Below are 21,656 nucleotides of genomic sequence, written 5' to 3'. Positions count from 1 at the left end.
GCGAGGAACAGAATTCCAGAAGGAGGGAATTGCAGGATCCTCCAGGTTCTCACCCTGAAGGTCAAAGCTGCTGCCTGGCAGGACATGGAGAGTCCTGGAGGGAATTGGGGCAGGTGTGGTGAAGGACACTTGGAAGGAATTTTACTTCTTGTTAGAGAGGAAAAAAGCTGCAGGGAAAAAATCTGGATTTTAATTGAATTTCCAGCCTGTGTAAGGCGGCTCTGGCTGGAACAAAGCACTGCCCAAGATGTCCTGTCCTGGATTTCACAGATTCCCGAGGCTGGAAAAGCCCTTGCAGCCCATGGAGTCCCAGCTGTGCCCGATGCCCACCTTGTCCCCAGCCCAGAGCCCTGAGTGCCACGTCCAGCCCTTCCTTGGGCACCTCCAGGGATGGGCACTGCAAAGCTCCCTGGGCAGCCCCTGCCAAGGCCTGAGCTCCCTTTCCATGGGCAAATTCCTGCTGCTGTCCACCCTGAGCCTCCCCTGGCCCAGCCTGAGGTTGTTTCCTCAAGGAACCTTCCAGAAGGGACACAAGGATGCTGTTCCCACCAGAAAAGTCTGGAACCCATTTGGATGAGCCCCAGCTCTTCACTCCAAAGTCTCAGACAACACTAAAAACCCACAGGATATTAAAATCCAAATTAAAAACCACCCAAGCAATTTGCTGAGTAACCCTCCCTTCCCCAGGAGCTCAGCTCTGGGAACTCTCTCCTTGCAGGGCAGAATGGAAACTTTGACACGATTTTAATGACAGAGCAGCTCCTGCGGGAGCTCAGGAAGCTCCCAGCCCAGCATTCCTGCACCTCCCAGCTCCAAAGGCTCCTGCTGCTTCAGGAGAGAGCTCGAATTTGTCCTGCAGATTAAAGAGCAGGTGCAGCACAGGGCAGTGGTAACCCCTCTGCCAAACTGGGCTGTGTGGGAGAGGAATTCAGAACTTTCCATGCCTTGGCAGCACGTGGAGCCATCCAGGCTCCCACCACCTTCCAGGGAAGGGAATGGCACAGTTTTGGGGAGGGTTGTGCTGCTGAGCAGGAAAAGCTGCTTTTTATAGCAAGTTCTGGATTTTCCCACTCAAATAACATCAATAAATGGATCATTACTTTACTTAGAAAGGCTCAATCCAGCGTGGTTCAGCTCCTAGGAAAAGTCAAAAAAATCCTTGCTGCTGTTGAAGAGAATTCTCCCTTAGGAGAATCCCAGAACTGGGCTGGAAGGGATTTTCAGGATCAGGCAGGGACACCTTCCACTATCCCAGGTGGGATGTCCAGCCTGGCCTTGGGATCCAGGGGCAGCCCCAGCTGCTCTGGGCACCCCGTGCCAGGGAACAATTCCTGCCCAAAATCCCATCCAGCCCTGCCCTCGTTCAATTTAAAACAATTCCCCTTGTCCTGGCACTCTCTGCCCATGTAAAAATCCCTCTCCCTCCTGTTCAGAGCCCCTTCAGGCTCTGGAACGGGCTCTGAGTTTTCCTCTTCCCATCAGGGAATTATTTGGATGGACTGTTCTGTAAATCCCACACACCCTGGAGCCTCAGGTGGCGCCCAAAATTCACCTTTTCCATCTGGAACCGGCCTCTTTTCTCTGTGTGTGGCCCCATGTGCTCCTTCAAAGGGAAGAGATTTACAAAGAGGAGTGCACAACAGCAGTTTGTAAAGGTGGGATCACAAAATCATGGAATGCTGGGGGCTGGAAGGGATGGCAAAGAGCTTTTCCACATCTGCTGTGGGGATGGGAGCCAGAGCTGGAGGCTGGTTTAATTCAGGATAAATCCATTGTTGGGTGTTTAGCTCCACCTACGGGCACCTCCTCGTACCTCTGGAAATCCTTCAGATCTGGAGCTTTTTGCCTGCTTTAAAACTCTAATCCTGGAATATTCCAGGTGGGAAGAGCCCTGCAGGAGCATCCAGTCCCACCCCAGCAGTACCAGCATCACCCCAAGGGTCACATCCAGACTCCTCCTGGACAATTGCAGAGTCAGGGGCTCCACCATGCCCTGGGCAGCTCATCCCAATCCCCAACTGGAATTTTCCTTTCCCAATCTCCAATCTGAGCCTCCCCTGGTGCACTTTGAGGTCGTTTCCTCTCCTTTCCCTGCCCCTCCTGGAGTTTTGGGGAGCACTGAGGTTCCTCCTCTGGCCCATTCCAACCCCCCCAGCTCCCTCAGCTGCTCCTCCCAGGATGTGTTTTCCAGCTCCAAAGGAACTCCAAACAAAAGGAATTCCTGGCAGGAATAACTCAACATGACAGAAAGTCTGGAATGTGAGAGATCCCCCCCTTATCAATGGAAATTTTGTCTGGGAAGATAAATCCAGCCCTGGCAGCTCCATCCTGTCATTGGAGTCACCTCTGCCTCACTCCCTGGAACACTGAAAATTGGGAATTATCTGAAAGTTTCATGTCAAAATGTTCTTTACCAGCATCCTGGGGAATGTCTTTATCATTGTTTTGTCTTTCCAGAGCCAATTATGAATTACTAAAAACATTAGCAAGGAATAATTCTCTGGAAAATCTTCCTGAAGTGTGTTGGGCAAGGCAGGATAAAAGCAGAAATGAAGAATTTATGTTCCCCAAGAGAAGCAAAAAGCAGAACTTGAGCAGGCAGGTGAAGGTGCCAAGGGCAAAATCCCTGCTGGAATTGTTCAAAGATGATTCAAAAATTGTTCAAAGGTTTCCAGAGCTGCTGGAGTTCCTTCCTTCCTTCCCCACCCCTGGCACACAAGGACTGATCCAGTTTCAAAGAGTAAAGTTCCTACACTGGGTGCTGGAAAACAAAAGTGATTGAAAACAAACTCTGCTCCTTCAGAGCTCGTTACCTTCACTTGCTAACGAGGAAAGGCTTTAATTGAGAACCAGGAATTCCTTTTTGCACTTCCATCCCTTCACAGCAAAGCCTTCGTGGTTTTCCTTCATTTCTTTTGCAACAAAAAAAATTTAAAAGTTTTTAGGTAAAGCCATTTAAATACAGATGTATTTTCATATTCCAGGAGCTTAAAAATCATGGGATCATGGAATGTTTTGGGATGGAGGGACCTTAAAGCTCATCTCATTCCACCTTCCACTAACCCAGATTGCTCCAAGCCCCATCCAACCTGACCCTGGACATTTCCAGGGATGGGGAATCCAGAACCTCTCTGGAAAAAATTCAAATTATTCTTCAAATATTCCTCAAATTATTCTTTTTTTATATAGAAATATTTCATGTATTATGAATGCACAGGGATTATTCTGCAGCAGGAAGACCTTGATACCTTTATTAGGAACTTGAGGCACAGAAAAATCAGGTTTTCACTGGAATATCCCTCACTGGGTTTTATTCCTGAGCAGATCCTCACTTTTGGAGATCAGGCAATTCTGGAAAAGCTGGAAAAGCTTTTCTGGGAATCAATTTATGAGGGCCTGGCACAACATTCTGCCCCTTTGGAAGCTGAAAATTCCCATTTTGGCGCCGAGCTTTGAGTGGTTCCATGCAGGAAACACCAGGACATTTACAAGAAGACAACAAAATATTTTAATTTCAATCTGCCCCGTGCTATCCAAGTGTATAAAATACCAACTAAGCATCCACTGGAACATTACAAAAATAAAAGAACCAGAAAAAAGCAAGCAGCACGCTGGAGTCATGAGGACAGGAGGTGGCAGATCCAACCAGGAACATTCCAAGTTTTCCGTGGTTCCCACCTCAGGCAGGGATCAGGTATTCAAACGACAAAAATCAGATTTTTTGGATGGTTTGGATTGAAAAGCAGCTCTGCTTTTGTAGGAAACACAGCAGCAGCCACCTGGGTTTGTGCTGCCAAACTCAAGCTGTGATTTCTGGGATTATTCCCAATGTTTTGGACTGGATGTGGTGAGACACAAAGTCCAGCAGTCGTTTGAGAAACGTGGAAAAGTCTTGGAAAGGCTTCAATGCAGTTGTGACAAACCTCCCAAGTTTTCCCTCCACTTAATTCCTTTCTTTTGGGTGTTGAATGCAGCACGTGGAGCCAGCTGAGGGTAACCCAAAATAATCTGATTTTCCTGGGTGTCCAGCTCCAGCAATCCATGGAATCTGCTCTTCCCAACAGCTCCCATGGAACCAGGACCACTCAGACACCAGAACCAGGCTTTGTTCCAGTTTCCAGGGAATAACAATCCAAGCTAGAGCAGAAAATTCAGTACATTCCTGGTCTCTAGGCCCAGATTTCTGTTCCAGTCAGGAATTCCAGGCCTTCCAGAACACCCTGTTTCCCTGCACCACAGCCTGGAATGGCTCTGTTCTTTTTAAAACAAATATTAATTTAAAAAAACCAAGGTGAGAACCAGGAATTTCAGGCAGTATTTGTTTCAATCACTTCTCAGACCAAGTGTGGCAAAAGCAAACCAAGAGAGAGCCACAGTTTGATTCCCAAAATCACAATGAGAGCCTCAAACATCCCTTTTCCAGGACCCCCAAGTGGTATTTTCCGTGGATAGCAACTCCTACCTCTTCCCAAAAATCCAGAATCCTGTTTCAAGGTGAGGATCTCCAGTTTAAAAAACAGTAATAAAATATTTCTGCCATCTTTCTTCTTTGAAATTTGCATTTAGGAGCCTTTAAACACTGCCATAAAAAAAACCCTAAAGCTTCTCCCACATTTGCCACTGCTTAAATCAGCATTCCTTGGCATTTAGAAACGTTTCATCCCAGCTGAGTTTGGAAGCAAAGCTCAGAAAATTCGGATTTCTGGATATTCAGTAGAAAAAGATCCAAGTGTGCGGCTTGGAGTAGGAATGGATAAGGAAAAGGCACTCCAGCTTTCCTCACTGCTTCCTGGGTGGAATTTTTCCAATCCCTATCAAATCTTTACTCACCAAAAATGCAGATTCAAGTTTCTCCATCAATTTTTTTTTTTTCCCCAAAAACACCCCAGCTCTGAAAATGCACCATCAGCGTTATTTGAGTCCTTTTCCCTCCCAAAGTCAAAGCTCCCAAACAAATCTTATTGAAGATATAAATTACCTGAACTTCCAATAATTTAAAATCCATGGAATTCCACCAACTCTCCTATTGCACGTTTTTTTTCCATCGCTTTGCCAGGTTAAAAACCCTCTGCAGGAATTTCAAAGGTTCAAATTTTAAAAGCACAATTTCAAAACCCTCTGCAGGAATTTCAAAGGTTCAAATTTTAAAAGCACAATTTCAAAACCCTCTGCAGGAATTTCAAAGGTTCAAATTTTAAAAGCACAATTTCCAGAGCACCAAAAAGCAGGTGCTGGAGGAATTGGATCCTGCTGGAAAAGGAGCTCCAATAAAACCAAATATAAATATATCATGTATGTACACATCCAGGAGGAATTCTGGGATGCTGAGATAATAAATATTTGATTCCCAGATTTCCAAAAACTCAGGAGAAACTCTAGAAAAAAAGCAAATTATTTTAGAAGACCAAGAAGAAACATGCACAAAAACCTAGTGTCAGAAAAAGGGTTAAATTCCCAAAATTCCCATCATTTTTCCAAACCTGTTATCCCAAGCTTTTCCACACAACCATCAGCTGGAGGATTTCTGGGAATCAGAACAAGGAAAGCCTCCCCCAGCTGCTTTTCCCCCTAAAAAAAGAATCCCAGTTTTGTCCTGTGATGTCCCAAAACGTCCCCTTCTCCCATCCTTTGTTCCCAGGGATCCGGGAATTCGTGGATCAACACCCGGCAGCCAAACTGAGCCTGGAATTCCTTCATTTGGAGCCAACTTAGCTTGGAATTCTCCTCCTCGCTGCTGCCAAAGCCGGGAGGCGCCGTTTCCCTGGGGGATTTCCCCTCGGAATCCTTGGAAAAGCCGCGGGAGCTCAGCTGAGGGGGGCGGGAGCGAAGTCGGGCCGGCGGGTCTGGATGATTTTGGGTTTGGGTTTCTTGGTGTCCCCCTCGAGGTCGCTGTCGCTGTCGCACACGTGAACGACAACGCTGGGAGTGGTGGCAGTGGCGGCGTGCAGCTCGTACTTGTCACCTGGAAACGGAGCGGAATTCCTTAGGGAAAATTCCTTAGGGAAAATTCCTTAGGGGGGAAAATTCCTTAGGGGGGAAAAATTCCTTAGGGGGGAAAAATTCCTTAGGGGGGGAAAAATTCCTTAAGGGAAAAATAACTTAGGGGGGAAAAATTCCTTAGGGGGGAAAAATTCCTTAGGGGGGAAAATTCCTTAGGGGAAAAATAACTTAGGGAAAAATAAATTAGGGGGGGGAAATTCCTTAGGGAAAACTCCTTAGGGAAAATTCCTTAGGGGGGAAAAAATCTTTAGGGAAAAATAACTTAGGGGAAATTCCTTAAGGTAAATTCCTTAGGGGGGAAAAATTCCTTAGGGAAAAATTCCTTAGGGGAAAAATTCCTTAGGGTGAGGGAAATTCCTTAGGGAAAAAATTCCTTAAGGAAAATTCCTTAGGTGGGAAAAATTCCTTAGGGGAAAATCCTTAGGTGGGAAAAATTCCTTAGGAAAAAATTCCTTGGGGGAAATTCCTTAGGGAAAATTCCTTAGGGAAAATTCCTTAGGGGAGGGAAATTCCTTAGGGGAAAATAACTTAGGGGAAAAATTCCTTAGGGGAAATTCCTTAGGGGAAATTCCTTAGGGGGGGAAAAAATCCTGAGGTGGGAAAAATTCCTTAGGAAAAAATTTCTTAGGGAAAATTTTTTAGGGGGGAAAAATTCCTTAGGGGAAATTCCTTAAGGTAAATTCAGTAGGCGGGAAAAATTCCATAGGGGAAAATTCCTTAGGGGGGGAAAAATTTCTTAGGGAAAAATTCCTGAGATGGGAAAAATTCCTTAGGGGGGAAAAATTCCTTAGGGGAAAATTCTTTAGGTGGGAAAAATTCTTTAGGGAACAATTCCTCAGGTGGGAAAAATTCCTTAGGTAGGAAAAATTCCTTAGGTAGGAAAAATTCCTGAGGTGGGAAAAAAATCCTTAGGGGGGAAAATTTCCTAGATGGGAAAAATTCCCTAGGGGGGAAAAATTCCTTAAGGAAAAATTCCTTTAGGAAAAATTCCTTAGGGAAAGATTCCTGGGGGAAAGATTCCCGAGGGAACAGGACACACAGCCTTTGGAATGGGGTTGGAAAAGGGAAAATAGGGAAGGGATAAAGGGGAAAAATTGGGAGCAGCCAGAGTGATTTGATGGGAACTGGATTTTCCAGGATGGAAAAATGATAAAATGCAAAAAGTTCTGGATGAATTTAAAAGTATATAAAAAATTGGGTAGAAATGTATAAAAATTGTGTATAAATCATATAAAAATTTAAAAATTGTGTATAAATTATATAAGATTTTTAAAAATCGTGTTTAAATTTTATAATATACAAAAATTTTACAATATTTAAAAATTGTGTCTAAATTTTATAATATATATAAATTTTACAATACATAAAAATTGTGTCTAAATTTTACAATATGTAAAAATTGTGAAATAAAATCTTTGGTAACAATATTTCATAATAATTAAGAACAAAATTAAATAGGAATAAAAATAAATAGCAATAAAAATAAATAGCAATAAAAATAAACGGGAATGAAAACAGAAATAAAAATAAATATAAATAGAAATAAATATAAATAGAAACAGAAATAAATTGAAACAGAAATAAGTAGAAATAGAAAATATAAACAGAAAGAAAATAAAAATAGAAATAAAAATAGAAATAGAAATAAAAATAAATAGGAATAAAAACAGAAATAGATATAAATAAATAGAAATAAATATGAATAGAAATAATAGAAATAGAAAATCTAAACAGGGAGAAAATATAAATAGAAATAAAACAGAAATAGTTATAAAAATAAATAGAAATAAAAACAGATAAAAATAAATAGAAATAGATACAAATAGAAATAAATAGAACTAGGAATAAATATAAATAAAAATTGATAGGAATAAAAATAAACAGGAATAAAAGCAGAAATAGATAAAAATAAATATATAGATATATAGAAATAAATAGAAATAGAAATAATATAAATAGAAAATATAAACAGAAAGAAAATAAAAATAGAAATAAAAATAGAAATAAAAATAGAAATAAAAATAAATAGAAATAAAAATAAATAGAAATAAAAACAAATAGATAAAAATAAATAGAAATAGATATAAATAGAAATAAATAGAAATAGAAATAATAGAAATAGAAAATATGAACAGGAAGAAAATAAAAATAGAAATAGGAATAAAAATAAATAGAAATAAAAATAAAAATAAATAGGAATAAAAATAAACAGGAACAAAACCAGAAATAAATAAAAATAAATAGAAACAGAAATAAATAGAAATAGAAATAAATAGAAACAGAAATAAAGAGAAATAATAGAAATAAATAGAAAATATAAACAAAGAAAATATAAATATAAATAAATAGAAATAAAAATATTTTTTAAAATAATAGAAATAAATAATAAATTACAAATAAATAAAATCATAAATAGAAATAAGTAGAAATAAAAATAAGTAGAAATAAAAATAAACAGAAATAGAAACAGAAATAAAAATAGAAATAAATATAGAAATAAAAATAAAAATAAATAAAAATAAAAATAGAAATAGAAATAAAAATAAAAAGACACAGAAATATAAACAAATAGAAATCAATTTTTTGGAAGGGTTTTAGAGCACTGAGGAGGGTGTGGGGTGTTTCCCATGTCCTCACCTGGCCCCAGTTTGGAGATGGCGTACAGGAGGTCGTAGTTGATGACGGGGGTGGCGTCCTGCACTTGTTCCCAATCCACGGGCGGAGACGCCGGGGGAGAGATCAGGAACTGCTTGTCCGGCTTCGGGGGGGCCAGGTGGGAGCTGCCGATGTGCAGAGTCTGCAGGGGAGGCAGAGCACAGCCTGGGCCTGGATCCATGGATCCACGGGATCAATGGGATCCCTGAGACCCCTGAATCCCTGAGATTCATGTATCCCTGAGATCCCTGAATCCCTCAAATCCCTGAATCCATGTACCCCTGAGATCCCTGAATCCCTAGGATCCTTGAACCCCTGAGATCCCTGTGATCTCTGGATCTCTGAATCCCTGGGATCCCTGAGATCCCTGGAGCCCTGGGACCCCTGAATCCCTGAGATTCATGTATCCCCGAGATCCCTGAATCCCTCAAATCCCTGAATCCATGTACCCCTGAGATCCCTGAATCCCTAGGATCCTTGAACCCCTGAGATCCCTGTGATCTCTGGATCCCTGAATCCATATACGCCCGATATCCCTGTGATCCTTGTGATGCCTGAATCCATGTGACCCCTGAATCCATGAGATCCTTGTGATCCCTGAATCCCTGTCACCCCTGAATGCCCAAGATCCCTGAATCCCTGAGATCTCTGAATCCCTGTGATCCCTGAATCCATGATCCCTGAATCCCCATCATCCCTGAATCCCTGAATCCCCCACCCCTGAATCCATGTGATCCCCATCATCCCTGAATCCATGAGATCCCTGAGATCCCTGTGATCCCTGAGACCCCTGAATGCCCGAGATCCCTGTATCCTTGAATCCCCATCCTCCCTGAATGCCTGAGATCCCTGAATCTATATGATCCCTGAATCCCCATCATCCCTGAGATCCATATGATCCCTGAATCCCTGTGATCCCTGTAATCCCCGAATCCCCATCATCCCTGAATCCCTAGGATCCCTGTGATCCCTGGGATCGATCCCTGAATCCCGGGCTCAGAGGGTTGGGAAGGGGGCAGGGATGTCGTGCCCTGCCCGGCACGCAGGGTGGCAGCAGCAGCCAGGATCCGGCTCCAAGGGAAATTCCAAAGGGACGTTCCTCCCTTCCAATGGAACAGCTGGGAGCTGCAGCAGGAGAACCGGGACAAACGGACAAACAGCGCTGGGAACCATCCCCAAAAGTGAGAGAGGAGCGAATTCCAGCAGGGATAAAAATAACCCGGATCGTGGTGGGGTCCAACACTCCTGGATTTGTTTTCCCACTCAATTTTCAGAGGGAAAAGCAGCTGGAAAAGCAGCTGGATTGCCAGAGGAAGAATTTCTGCAGGAGCAGAGAGCTCCAGAGCTGCTCTGGGGGAGATGCCAAGGCTGGAATGGGCTGGGAGAGCCTGGAATGGGCTGGGAGAGCCTGGAATGGGCTGGGAGAGCCTGGAATGGGCTGGGAGAGCCTGGAATGGGCTGGGAGAGCCTGGAATGGGCTGGGAGAGCCTGGAATGGGCTGGGAGAGCCTGGAATGGGCTGGGAGAGCCTGGAATGGGCTGGGAGAGCCTGGAATGGGCAGCTCCACACCTGGGATCCCCAGGGATTCCCTGGATGCTGGCAGAGCCCACCAAGCCTCCCCCACATTCCCTTTAAATTCTTGGGATGTGCTCATTCCCATCCAAGGTTACCCAAGAAATGGGAAATACCAACAGCCTCCAAATCCAGGGAGCTCTGGAACAACCTTGGATTCTCTAATTAATCTGACAAAAAAATGATTTTTTTTGACGAATTCTGGGATGCTGAGATAATAAATACTTGAAACAATTCCCAGATTTCCAAAAACTTGGGAAAAAACTCCAGAAAAAAAAAAAGCAAATTATTTTAGAAGACCAAGAAAACACATGAACAAAACCCAGGGTAAGAAAAAGGGTTAAATTCCCAAAATTCCCATCATCTTTCCAACCCTGTTATCCCAAGCTTTTCCAAACAACCATCAGCTGGAGGATTTCTGGGAGTCAGAACAAAGGAAGCTTTAATCATCCAAAGGATAATCCCCAAAAAATAGAAGTTTTTTTTTTATTTTTACCTGAGCAAAATAGAGTTTGAGTTCTTTTCCAAGGAATTCTGTCTTGTCCAGCTGGATCCTGGCATCTGCTGCAGACAAAGGGTTGCTGAAGTTTATTCTCACTCTTTTGAAGCTTTTAAAATACTGAAAGGTGAGGTCCCTGTCGTAGGGTCGGAACAGGGATTCAAATTTAGCCTGAAGAGAAAAGAGGAGAGGAAAAAAAATCAGCATTAATCACTAATTAATTAATAATTATTAAAATTTAATATATATTTATAATAATTATATTTATATTATATATATTATATAATTATATTTGTATTTATATTCACATTTCTATTTATATTTTTATATTTTTATATTTTTATATTTTTATATATTATATATTATATATTATATATTATATATTATATATTATATATTATATATTATATATTATATATTATATATTAACATTTATATTTATATTTATATTTATATTAATATTTATATTTATAAATAAGTGTTTGATAATGATTAATTAATAATTAATAATAACCAATTAAGAAATTAATTAGAAATAAAAAGTTATCAATAAGGGCAAAGTACCACTCTTGAATATTGATTATTCTAACAGCTTTGTTCATTTTTCTTTCTAGGATGAAGTTTTCTACCTTATCAAAGAGATTATTATCATTAATAAATGATATTATCACTTAATGTGTTATTATCAGGGATAAATGCTGGATTTAGCCACAGTGAGATGTTGAAAAGAAATGTTTCTTAAAAAAAATCAATACCCAAAAAACCTGAAAAAAGTTTTTTGAGCTTTTGCCCAAATACTCAGATTTCAAGCGAATTGACACAAGTTTTAACAGAGAAATAATGGAAAAAAATCCTGATTTTCAAGCTGAATGTGATTTTCCTCAGTGACTCAGCAGCCAGAATGAAGCCCATGAACATCTCCTGCCTTCCTGCTACTTTAAATTGAATTTATGGGAAGTGTTTCCACTCTCCCTGCAGGACTCCAAGCCACAAGAGGAGGCTCTGGAGCTGCCAGGCCCTTCCCAAGTGTTTTATTCCAACGGCGTCAGGATTCTAATTTGAGGAATTTCCAGATATTTCCTCTCCCCTAAAAGCTTTCTAGAAACTCAGGATAAAGCCATAATAAACATTACTTCAGTGAGGCCTTTTTACTACAATATTTTGAATTAGGAGGGGGGAAAAAAAGAAGGGAAATTACCTAAGAAGGCAGAAATTAATTCAGAATTTTGTTTTCCTCCCTGAGAAGCTCCACTCACCACAGCTGGGTATAAAATCATTGCATTTCAAAGAGATTTTAAAATCAGAGCTGTTCTGCTTCTCCAACTTCTTTAGAATGAGCTCTGAAACAGGAGCAGGATGAAAATACCCAAAAATTGCATTTCCAAGTTCCCATTCCGTATTTAAACCCACAGAATCTGTTACTTTAAAAAATGTATTTATTTATTATTGAATTTTAAATTAAAATTTGATTAGAGAAGTCAGAAATGTCACTTTGGCACTATGACACTAAAGAAGAAAAATTAATTATTTTTGTCCTTAAGGTATCTTAGCAGTAACAATTCATTGTAGCAGAACTGATATTTTGTATTATTTTATATTTACATTATTTATATCGTTTTATATTTACATTATTAAATATTTACACTATTTATTTAAGATACTTAAGGTACTTTAGCAGTTACAATTCACTGTAACAGGACTGATATTTTATATTATTTTGTATTATTTTATATTTACATTACTTATTATTTATATTATTTTATATTTACATTATTAAATAAGATACTTAAGGTATCTTAGCACTTAACTCACTAACAGAACTGATTAACAATTCACTGTAACACGACAGATATTTTATATTATTTTATATTTACATTATTTATTACTTATTTTCTATTGCAAATCAGCTAAATACAGACCCAAGGAGATTTCTTATCATTTTACCAAGAAAAAAAAAAGAAAATCCCAGGAGAAGCAGCAAATGGATCACAAATTAGTGGATTTTGCTATCATTAGAAATTATATAATTACTAATATTAGAATTAAATATTTGCTGAAAATTCAGAATACACAACACAGCCAAAGCAGTCTGGAGGGAAAACTTTGAGATCACTTTCCCAACCACACAAATCTAAAACTGAATTATTCCCAGAGCTGGAATCATCCCCTTCACATCAGGCTGCTGCAAGACTTTCAGGATAAACTGGAATTTCTTTCCAAGTGCAAATCCCGTTTGGAGCAGCAGGAATTGCCAGGAATAAAGGCATGAAACGTACCCTTGTTTCTGGCTGGGTGAAGATCTCCCCATCCGCCAGGCAGGCGATGAGCGAGCTGAAACTGTAATGGAAATTACGGAAATGCATTTCGGAGCTGGAACCCAGCAGAAATCCCAGGATTTTCAGGATCTCTGCCTGCTGCACGTAGAGTTTATAAAGCAAAACCAGTCCAGCTCTTGGTGAAAATAAAACTCCAAAGCTCTCAGAGCATCCTGAGTGTGACAGGGAATTCCTGCACGCTCCGAGGGAGTCGGGAACAAAATATAAGCGGGACTGGAAAGAGGTGACGTCAGCAATTAGTCAGCTTCCCTCTGCTAATTACCAGGAGCATGGAAAATCCAGCTGAGCTGAGCAGGGCAGCTGCTGTGGCCAGGATCTTGCAGCATAGTTTCCACTGGCAGTAATTCCATGCAGCTCCCACTCCGAGCTGGGATGGAAAATGTTCCTGCCTTGGCAGAACGCTCCAGGAATGGAGCGAAGGGAGCAGGAAAAGTGCCCAATTCCTGATTCCTTGGGGATGGAAAATAAATCCCAGAGCTCGCTTCTTGTTCCATGAAATGTTCACAGGTTGAAGTTTGAGATTGATTTGGGAAAATGATTCTCATCCCATCACAAGGAGGATTTATTTGGAAGCTTCTTCAAAGCGATTCCGTGGGTTAATTACCGTTCTCGCCTTATTAAAAACTCTTTCCCAGCCTCATAAAGCGAGGAGGGTTTTGTTGGGGGCTGCTTGAGGAATTTCCAGATCTTTTCTCTCCCTAAAAACTTCTTAGAAACTCATAAATAATCCTAGATAAACTCCTAATAAAAAATCCTAGATAAAGCCACAATAATCATTACTTCAGTGAGGGTTTTTTACTCCAATATTTTGAATTAGGAAGGGGAATTTTTGCTTCTTTTTCCCTACCAGGGGCTTGTTCAGCAATCTATACCAGAACCTGAGACACAGCAGCAGGGAGCAGGTGTGGAACCCGAATTTCTGACATTTTCTGGGACACCTGTATCCCAGTTTCAAAGCATTTCCCAAAAAAAGCAGCACAGAACACAGGTTTTTGTGGATTATTTTGGGGAGGTTTTTTGTTTCCTGTGTTTTTTTGGGTTTTTTTTTAATCAAGAACCATTAAAAAAACTCATCACCATTTGAAGTAATTAATGAAGTTTATAAACTGAAGATTTCACAAGCTATTTGGAACTCTCCTATGCACATTCAGCTCCAAAATGATAATGCAGCCAAAATCTCAAGTGCCTTTAGTTCACTCTGTTTTAACACAGGGTTATGACAGAAGCACCAAGTTTTAAGGAAGACCTGCAAACAATGCACAGTGCCAAGTTTAAAACCTGATTTCACCAATATTTAACTTTTCACATGAAGTTTATTCAAAAGTTTATAAATTTTTTAGAAGTAGATTGATTTTTAGAAAACTATTCTCCATTTTTAGGGGGTCTACTTGCTAAATTTAAAGTCAAATTCTCTGCTGTTCTTAGGTTAAAAGTTACCACAGCATGAAAAGAATAAAATACAATTTCTTAGAACTTTTTCTTGGAAGTCCTCACTTAAAAATCCCAGGATCACTGGAGTTGGAAAAGCATTTCAAGGCTATCAAATCCAACCTGTGACTGAATCATCACCCCCGTCCCCAGCCCAGAGCACTGCGTGCCACATCCAGACATTCCTTGGACACCTCCAGGGATCGGGAATCCATCCTGCCAAGGCTCCTTTCTGGGAAAAATGGGATAAATTCCATCAGGGAGGATGGGATGAGAGCTCTGCACGGGGCACACACAGAAATTCAGGATTCACAACCAGCCCTGACACCTCTGAGCCCAGAAAAGCACATTGAGCACATCCTAAATCCTGTCCCTGACCTGGAATCTGCTGCCAGGTATCCTCAAGATATTTGGAATGTGGAAGGAGCAGGCAATGACTCCATAAAGCAGAGGTTGGGATGCTCACCTGGAAGGAATGGCCATGAATCACCTGAGCACAAAACAGGCTGCACAACACCAGCAATGCTGCAGCTCTGAGAGAGAGCAGAGCAGGTTCCTGCCCCAAGCTGGGTCACTGCAGCACCTCTGGGGGACACTGCTGGCCCTGGAGCTCAGGAAGAGCAAAACAGTAAAAATCTCTCTGATCACCCTCCTACAATTTACTGAGAGCCAGGGAAAATCACTTCAGGAGCCACCCTTCAAAATTTGTCATCTAATCCAGTCTGGCTACAAACAAACCAAGTGGGTCTGAGAAATTTAACACCTCACAAAAGGATTTTTTATCCAGATTTAAAAGAAACATTTAAGTCCAACTGACAGACACAATGTTTTTAACTTGCCTTTTTAAAACTCTGAAGAAATCGCTCCTGGAATGTTCCATTTTGTCACAATCATCGTGATTTTTTGACATGGTTGGGTGAGAAATTATGGAATTACAAAAAGGTTTGGGTGGGGAGGGATTTTAAGGATTATCTCATTTCCAGCCCTGCCATGGCAGGGACACCTCCCACTGTCCCAGGAGCTCCCAATGTCCAGCCTGGCCTTGGGCACTGCCAGGGATCCAGGGGCAGCCCCAGCTGCTCTGGCAATTCCATCCCAGCCCCTGCCCACCCTGCCAGGGAACAATTCCTGCCCAAGATCCCAAGATCCAGCCCTGCCCTCCTCCAGCTCAGGTCAGGTCTCTCAGTGTATTAAATAAACCACTTTGAGTTATTAACATCAAACTCAAGCATTTTGTCAAAAGAAAAGCCCCAGTTCCCAGTGCCCTGGAGCAGGTAAAGAAGAGGTTGTTTAAGGCAGGGTTTGGTGTGGAGAGCCCTGCGCTGATGTGGAAACCACGAGGCAAAGTTACAAAAGCCCCATTGCCAAACCCTGAGTGTTGCAATGTTCCCTCCACGGGCTCAGCTCCTGGAAGGTTTGGTACCCCTGTGCAAAGACCTTGGCTGGGACAGGAACATTGCAGCACCTCAGGAGTCCTGGATTTGATGTTCTGATATTATCAGAGGGCACCTTTTCTGCTCCCTTATCTCCCTTTGGAGAGTTTGCTGCTTCCTGTCCTCTCTTTGAGCCTCCCTGGTGAGCTACAGCCAGAACAAGGGCAAAAATCACCTGCACAGGAGCTGCTGGAGAGAGCCCAGAGGAGGCTCCAGGATGAGCAGAGGGATGGAGCAGCTCTGCTGGCAGGAAAGGCTGGCCCAGCTGCCATTGTTCAGCCTGGCCAGGAGAAGCTTTGGGCTGAGCTCAGGGTGGCCTTGCAGGGCCTGAAGGAGCCCCAGGAAAGCTGGAGAGAGACAATTGCCAAGGGCTGCAGGGCCAGGAGCCAGGGAATGGCTGCCAGTGGCAGAGGGCAGGGCTGGATCTTGGGATCTTGGGCAGGAATTGTTCCCTGGCAGGGTGGGCAGGGGCTGGGATGGAATTGCCAGAGCAGCTGGGGCTGCCCCTGGATCCCTGGCAGTGCCCAAGGCCAGGCTGGACATTGGGAGCTCCTGGGACAGTGGGAGGTGGCCCTGCCATGGCAGGGGTGGAACAAGGTGATCTTTGATGTCCCTTCCATCCCAAACCATTCCATGATTCCATGGTGCTGCTGCTCTTTGGGAATGAAAGCAAAGGGGTCAGAGCAGTGGGACAGGACAGCAGGGTCAGCTCTACTTCCTCAGCTTTCACCTTTCCCTTGAAAGCTGCAGATTCCTGGGCTCACATTCTGGAAACTGAGTTCTAAAATTGCAGACAAGGTGCTCCCAAACACCAAGATCACCTGACAGATCCTCCAGCACTTCCCAAGGACAGAAATGTGACAGAGATCATTTTTTGAACATTTTTGGGGGCTGGAAGGACAATCAGAGAGTCAAATAAATATATGGAATAGTGCGAACACAGAATGATGGAATGCCATAATTAGCCCCACAATTTCATCTCCATGTGCAGTGGAACAGGTCAGGCACAGGAGAGAAGAAGTGAGACCACAGAAGCAAAAATAGGGCAAGTCACCAAAAATACCAATAACAACAACAGCAAAGTGAACAATCAGAGAAATAAAATGAGTGTGAAGTTAAATATGTTGGGAATTCTTTAAATCAATAAAATTACCCCATAAATCAGAACAATCCAGTTCAGTCTCCCTCCTCCCTGGCAGGTTTTACAGCTGCCCTTGGAGGTGCTCTTTGTGTAATCCCTGTACTCCCACTCCAGACCTGCTGCTCTTTTCCTATCAACACACAGCTTCTATTCCTGTCTCCATGTTAATTATCCTGCCTCACCCCACGACAGGGATAAACATCTTGGAGTTATCTACAATGAAAATCACACAGGGTTCATTGTGCTGGGGGTTGCCAAAGGACAGGGAGGAGCAGCCAGGAAGGCATGAACAGGTTCCAGAGTTATCTGTGCATATTTGGGGTCAGGAAGCTTTGTGGGCACTGGCACAAACCTGGATCAGATATTGGGAAGAAATTCCTCCCTGTGAGGGTGGGGAGGCCCTGGCACAGGGTGCCCAGAGAAGCTGTGCCCCATCCCAAATGATTCCATGATTCTGAGCTGCCTGCTCACCCAGAGCCAGCAGTGAGGGCACTGAGTTAAAGCCATTTGCCTCCAAAGCCCTGCACAAGCCTTACCCTCATTTTAATAGCCAAAAATAAACCCTTGCTCCCCATAAAAAATTTTTTAAAAATTTTAAAAAATACCCCCAAAACAAAAATCATAAATTCCCAGAGTGGTTTGGGTTGGAAGGAACATTAAAGCTCATCCAGTGTCCCCTCTGCCATGGCAGGGACACCTCCCACTGTCCCAGGAGCTCCCAATGTCCAGCCTGGCCTTGGGCACTGCCAGGGATCCAGGGGCAGCCCCAGCTGCTCTGGGCACCCTGTGCCAGGGCCTCACTGTCCTCTGAGTAAATTTCTTCCTAAAATTTCTTTAACATTAACATTGGGTGATAATTCTGCCTCCTTTCTCCTCCCTGTGTTTGTGACCTGGGTGTGCTTGGCATGGGAAGAATTTATAGGGCTAAGTTAGAGGCATTAGAGGCATGAGTGGGTGTGCCAGGCTCCCAGTGCTCAGACTGGAGGATTCTGGGGAGAAAAGTGTTCCAAAGTAGGATTGGTCTGCCAGGGAATTTTACTTCATGAGAAATCCTGTCAGATTTGCAAAAAACAACCGTGCCCAGGTTTATTTTCAGAGAAAGGAAAACCTCACGTTCACCTTTCCCAGAGAAGCTGTGACTGCCCCTGGATCCCTGGAAGTGTCCCAAGAGAAGCCTGGGATAGAGAAGGTGCCTCAGGATCCCTGGAAGTGTCCCAAGAGAAGCCTGGGATAGAGAAGGTGCCTCTGGATCCCTGGAAGTGTCCCAAGAGAAGCCTGGGATAGAGAAGGTGCCTCAGGATCCCTGGAAGTGTCCCAAGAGAAGCCTGGGATAGAGAAGGTGCCTCTGGATCCCTGGAAGTGTCCCAAGAGAAGCCTGGGATAGAGAAGGTGCCTCTGGATCCCTGGAAGTGTCCCAAGAGAAGCCTGGGATAGTGGAAGGTGCCCCTGCCCATGGCAGGAGGGTGAAACTAAATAATCTTTAAGGTCTCTTCCAAACTGAACCATCCTGGAATTGTGTGAAAAGTTCAGCTCTGTGGTTATAAAAAGCTGTGTTTTAAAGTTACATTTTCCAGGTTATATTTTCTGCATTCCTCAGAAAGATGTAAGAGAAATAAATACATTCCTCCAGCAGGGAAATCATCTGCACAAAGCAATTTGTTAACGAGAACAGATCTGTGGGATGACAGAATGAACTGCACAAGGATTATGTGCAGACTTATTTACAGTAAAGAAATCAGAGCACAGCAACACAAACTGGTTTTTCCAAATGACACCATGCCCTGGATGGAGCCAAGGAATGCCCACAGGGTGACTCCATGGAAAAGGGGCAGGAGCTGGGTGGGGCAGCAGCAAACACAAGTTCTCAGTGCTTCACAACCCTGCAGGTATTTCACCCCCCCAGTGCCCAGACAGACAAACAGAGCCCAATTAACCATCCTGGAACTGTGTGAAAAGTTCTGCTTTGTGGTTATAAAAAGCTGTGTTTTAAAGTTACATTTTCCACATTGTATTTTCTGCATTCCTCAGAAAGATGTAAGTGTAATAAATTGAAGGATCTGATTCCATGGGAAAGGGAATGGGGCACAAAGGGCTGCCTGGGCCTCTCAAAAGAAGATTCCATGGTTCTAGAAGCCCACTACTGGGCAATTCTGAGATATTTTCAGACAAAGACTGTTAGAAATATTTATCAGAGCATTCATTCAGCACACTTTGCACTGCAATGCTCTGTAAGGTAACACAGATATTTACTGCAAAGAATAAACTCAGCTGATAATAAAAATTGAAGACCTTATGTCTGGGGTGCAGTGTCAGCTCTGGTTTGGATTTCCACTTATTCCAGGAAAATCTTTTCCTGTTCCAAACAGAAGCAGAGGAATGAGTGCTCATTTTCTAAGATGTCAGGGAAACCTGAAGACACAAGATCCAAATACAAACTCAAGACTCAAACACTTTTCTACACCTGAAGTTACAGAGCGATAAACGTCAGTGAGTTGGTTAAAAAAAAAAACTGCCAATTTCTACTGGCTTTATTTCTGGTTAAACTCATTAACTGCTTTATTCTAATTCCAAAATTATCTGCAGGTAATGTATTTATAGTAGAAAAAGCACATTATGAAACACCTTTTGCAGTAATTGGGTTGGGAGATTAAAAAAGGGAAGGAGAAAGTTGTTGCAAAGTCAATCCAAGAAACACATCCCTCAGCACAGAAAGAGAATTTGGGTTCAGATCATCAAAACAACCTTCAAGAAGGTGTTTTTTAAAAGTCTATGAAACTTCCTGAGGAGGACTGTCCAGCCATATTATAATTAATCCATGATATCTTGGGGTGAGAGAAAATAAACAGACAAAAACAAAAAAAAAAGCCAAAGATGACAATAAAACCCAACAAAAGTGAACAAGATCATTCCCATGGGCAGCTGCAGTGTTGATTTTTATTTCTATTTATGGCAGAAAGGAGGAAAGAAGGTGACAGGGAGAGGAGCATCCAGCTCACCACAGAAATTGTGCACAGGCCACCCTAGGAAAAGCTAACTCTGGAAAGGGAAGGGCAGGAAATCCTCAAACAACTCCTCTCCAGCTTGCTGAAGAGCTTCTCTAAATATAGCTGTCTATATAAATCCTTCCCTCAGAGGGGAGGTTAAAAAAGGGGGAAGAGGTGGAAATTCCCCAAAGATCACCTCTATTTGTTAGGAACTAAAAAAGGACAAGGACTTTGAAAGCAAAATGGGTAAATAGGGTATTTTTCATGCTGGAGAAAATCTATTTACAGCAGAATTGAAGGAAGTTATTTGTTAAAAATGCTCTTGCAGCCCCCAAGACAAAAAAGAGCTTTCTCCCAAGCACTGGGTAACAATGAAATAAAGGAAGCATGAGAGAACCAGGAAAAATCAGCTCCACTCTGACCTTTTCAAGGTTATTTATTTGAATTAATAGCTCAAAGGGGGGAAAAAAAAATCAATCTAGAAAGTAATTAAGAGATCTGTGGAGCTGCAAAATGAAATAATCCAAGCCAGAAAGAAGGGACATGTTCAAACACATCACTGCTGAAGCAAAAAGGGGATTTGGTCCATGATTTCTTGAGTGAGGGAACACCTTCTGCATGAGGATCTGGCTGTTTTATGAAGAGGGAACAGCTGTAAGGTTATAAATAAGTGAGAGTGAGCAGAGGGAGAGGTGCAGGGAATAGGACACAGGCTTCCAGTCGAATTCCTGGATTCTTGGAGCGTGTCCTGCGTGCTCTGACAGTGAGCACAGCTGGAGCCCTGCACATCACCGGGAATGCAGGGACAGGGAGGGCTCCCAGTGCCACCTTTGGGGACTGAACAGGGACCACATTTTGGAGAAATGTAACCCAGATCTGCTGAAATGGTGCCAGAGCCACAAGGAGAACAACCCGGAGCAAACACAAAGAGATGGGGAATGGAAGCTCCCACACAAACACAGCCAGGCTGTGACAGCTCACCAGAGAGGATGGGGGTGAAAGGTTCAGAACAAAGCTCAGGGAATCCCAGAATCTCACAATTCCTGAGGCTGGAAAAGCCCTCGCAGCCCAGGGAGTCCCACCTGTGCCCGATGCCCACCTTGTCCCCAGCCCAGAGCCCTGAGTGCCACGTCCAGCCCTTCCTTGGGCACCTCCAGGGATGGGCACTGCAAAGCTCCCTGGGCAGCCCCTGCCAAGGCCTGAGCTCCCTTTCCATGGGCAAATTCCTGCTGCTGTCCACCCTGAGCCTCCCCTGGCCCAGCCTGAGGCCGTTCCCTCTCCTCCTGTCCCTGTTCCCTGGCAGCAGAGCCCGACCCCCTCGGCTGTCCCCTCCTGCCAGGGACTTGTGCAGAGCCAGGAGGTTCCCCCTAAAAAAATTCCCTAATTCTCCTTCATGGGAAAAAGGGAAAGTTCCCCACAAACAATCCAGCAGTGCCACAATCCAGCCCCACAGCTGATAGGGCTTTACTCAAACCCCATCCAGTCAAAGCCAGGGTGGTCAGAGCTCCCCCTGATCCCATAGGAAACACATCCTTTCCCAATTCTTGCCTTCCAACAACATAAATGAGATAGAGAACACTGAACCCAAACATGGTTCATTTTTTAAAA

At 42.9% G+C, this 21,656-nt stretch overlaps 1 protein-coding gene across 2 annotated transcripts in view; it reads right to left on the bottom strand.

Moving 5' to 3' along the window:
* Positions 1 to 3,484: 3,484 nt before the first annotated feature.
* The window catches only part of RCAN1 (regulator of calcineurin 1), a 37,727-nt gene continuing 19,555 nt past the window's right edge, over positions 3,485 to 21,656 (bottom strand). Inside the window, exons 1-4 of one of the 2 annotated variants that reach the window (XM_005526577.3) lie at positions 13,003 to 13,670; positions 10,724 to 10,897; positions 8,638 to 8,797; positions 3,485 to 5,962 (exon numbers count right to left, since the gene is read on the bottom strand). In XM_005526577.3, the coding sequence (XP_005526634.1) occupies positions 5,805 to 5,962; positions 8,638 to 8,797; positions 10,724 to 10,897; positions 13,003 to 13,089 (579 nt within the window). In that variant the 5' untranslated portion in view covers positions 13,090 to 13,670 and the 3' untranslated portion in view covers positions 3,485 to 5,804. Of the gene's footprint in view, positions 5,963 to 8,637; positions 8,798 to 10,723; positions 10,898 to 13,002; positions 13,671 to 21,656 lie in introns of those variants that run through there. The other variant, XM_014255635.2, reaches the window with a different exon arrangement.

The sequence above is a fragment of the Pseudopodoces humilis genome, chromosome 2 (genome assembly GCF_049639895.1).
Source record: "Pseudopodoces humilis isolate 2021_Gansu_Grassland_sample_001 chromosome 2, ASM4963989v1, whole genome shotgun sequence".
In the NCBI taxonomy this organism is placed as follows: domain Eukaryota; kingdom Metazoa; phylum Chordata; class Aves; order Passeriformes; family Paridae; genus Pseudopodoces; species Pseudopodoces humilis.
This window is presented reverse-complemented; position numbering and strand designations above follow the sequence as displayed.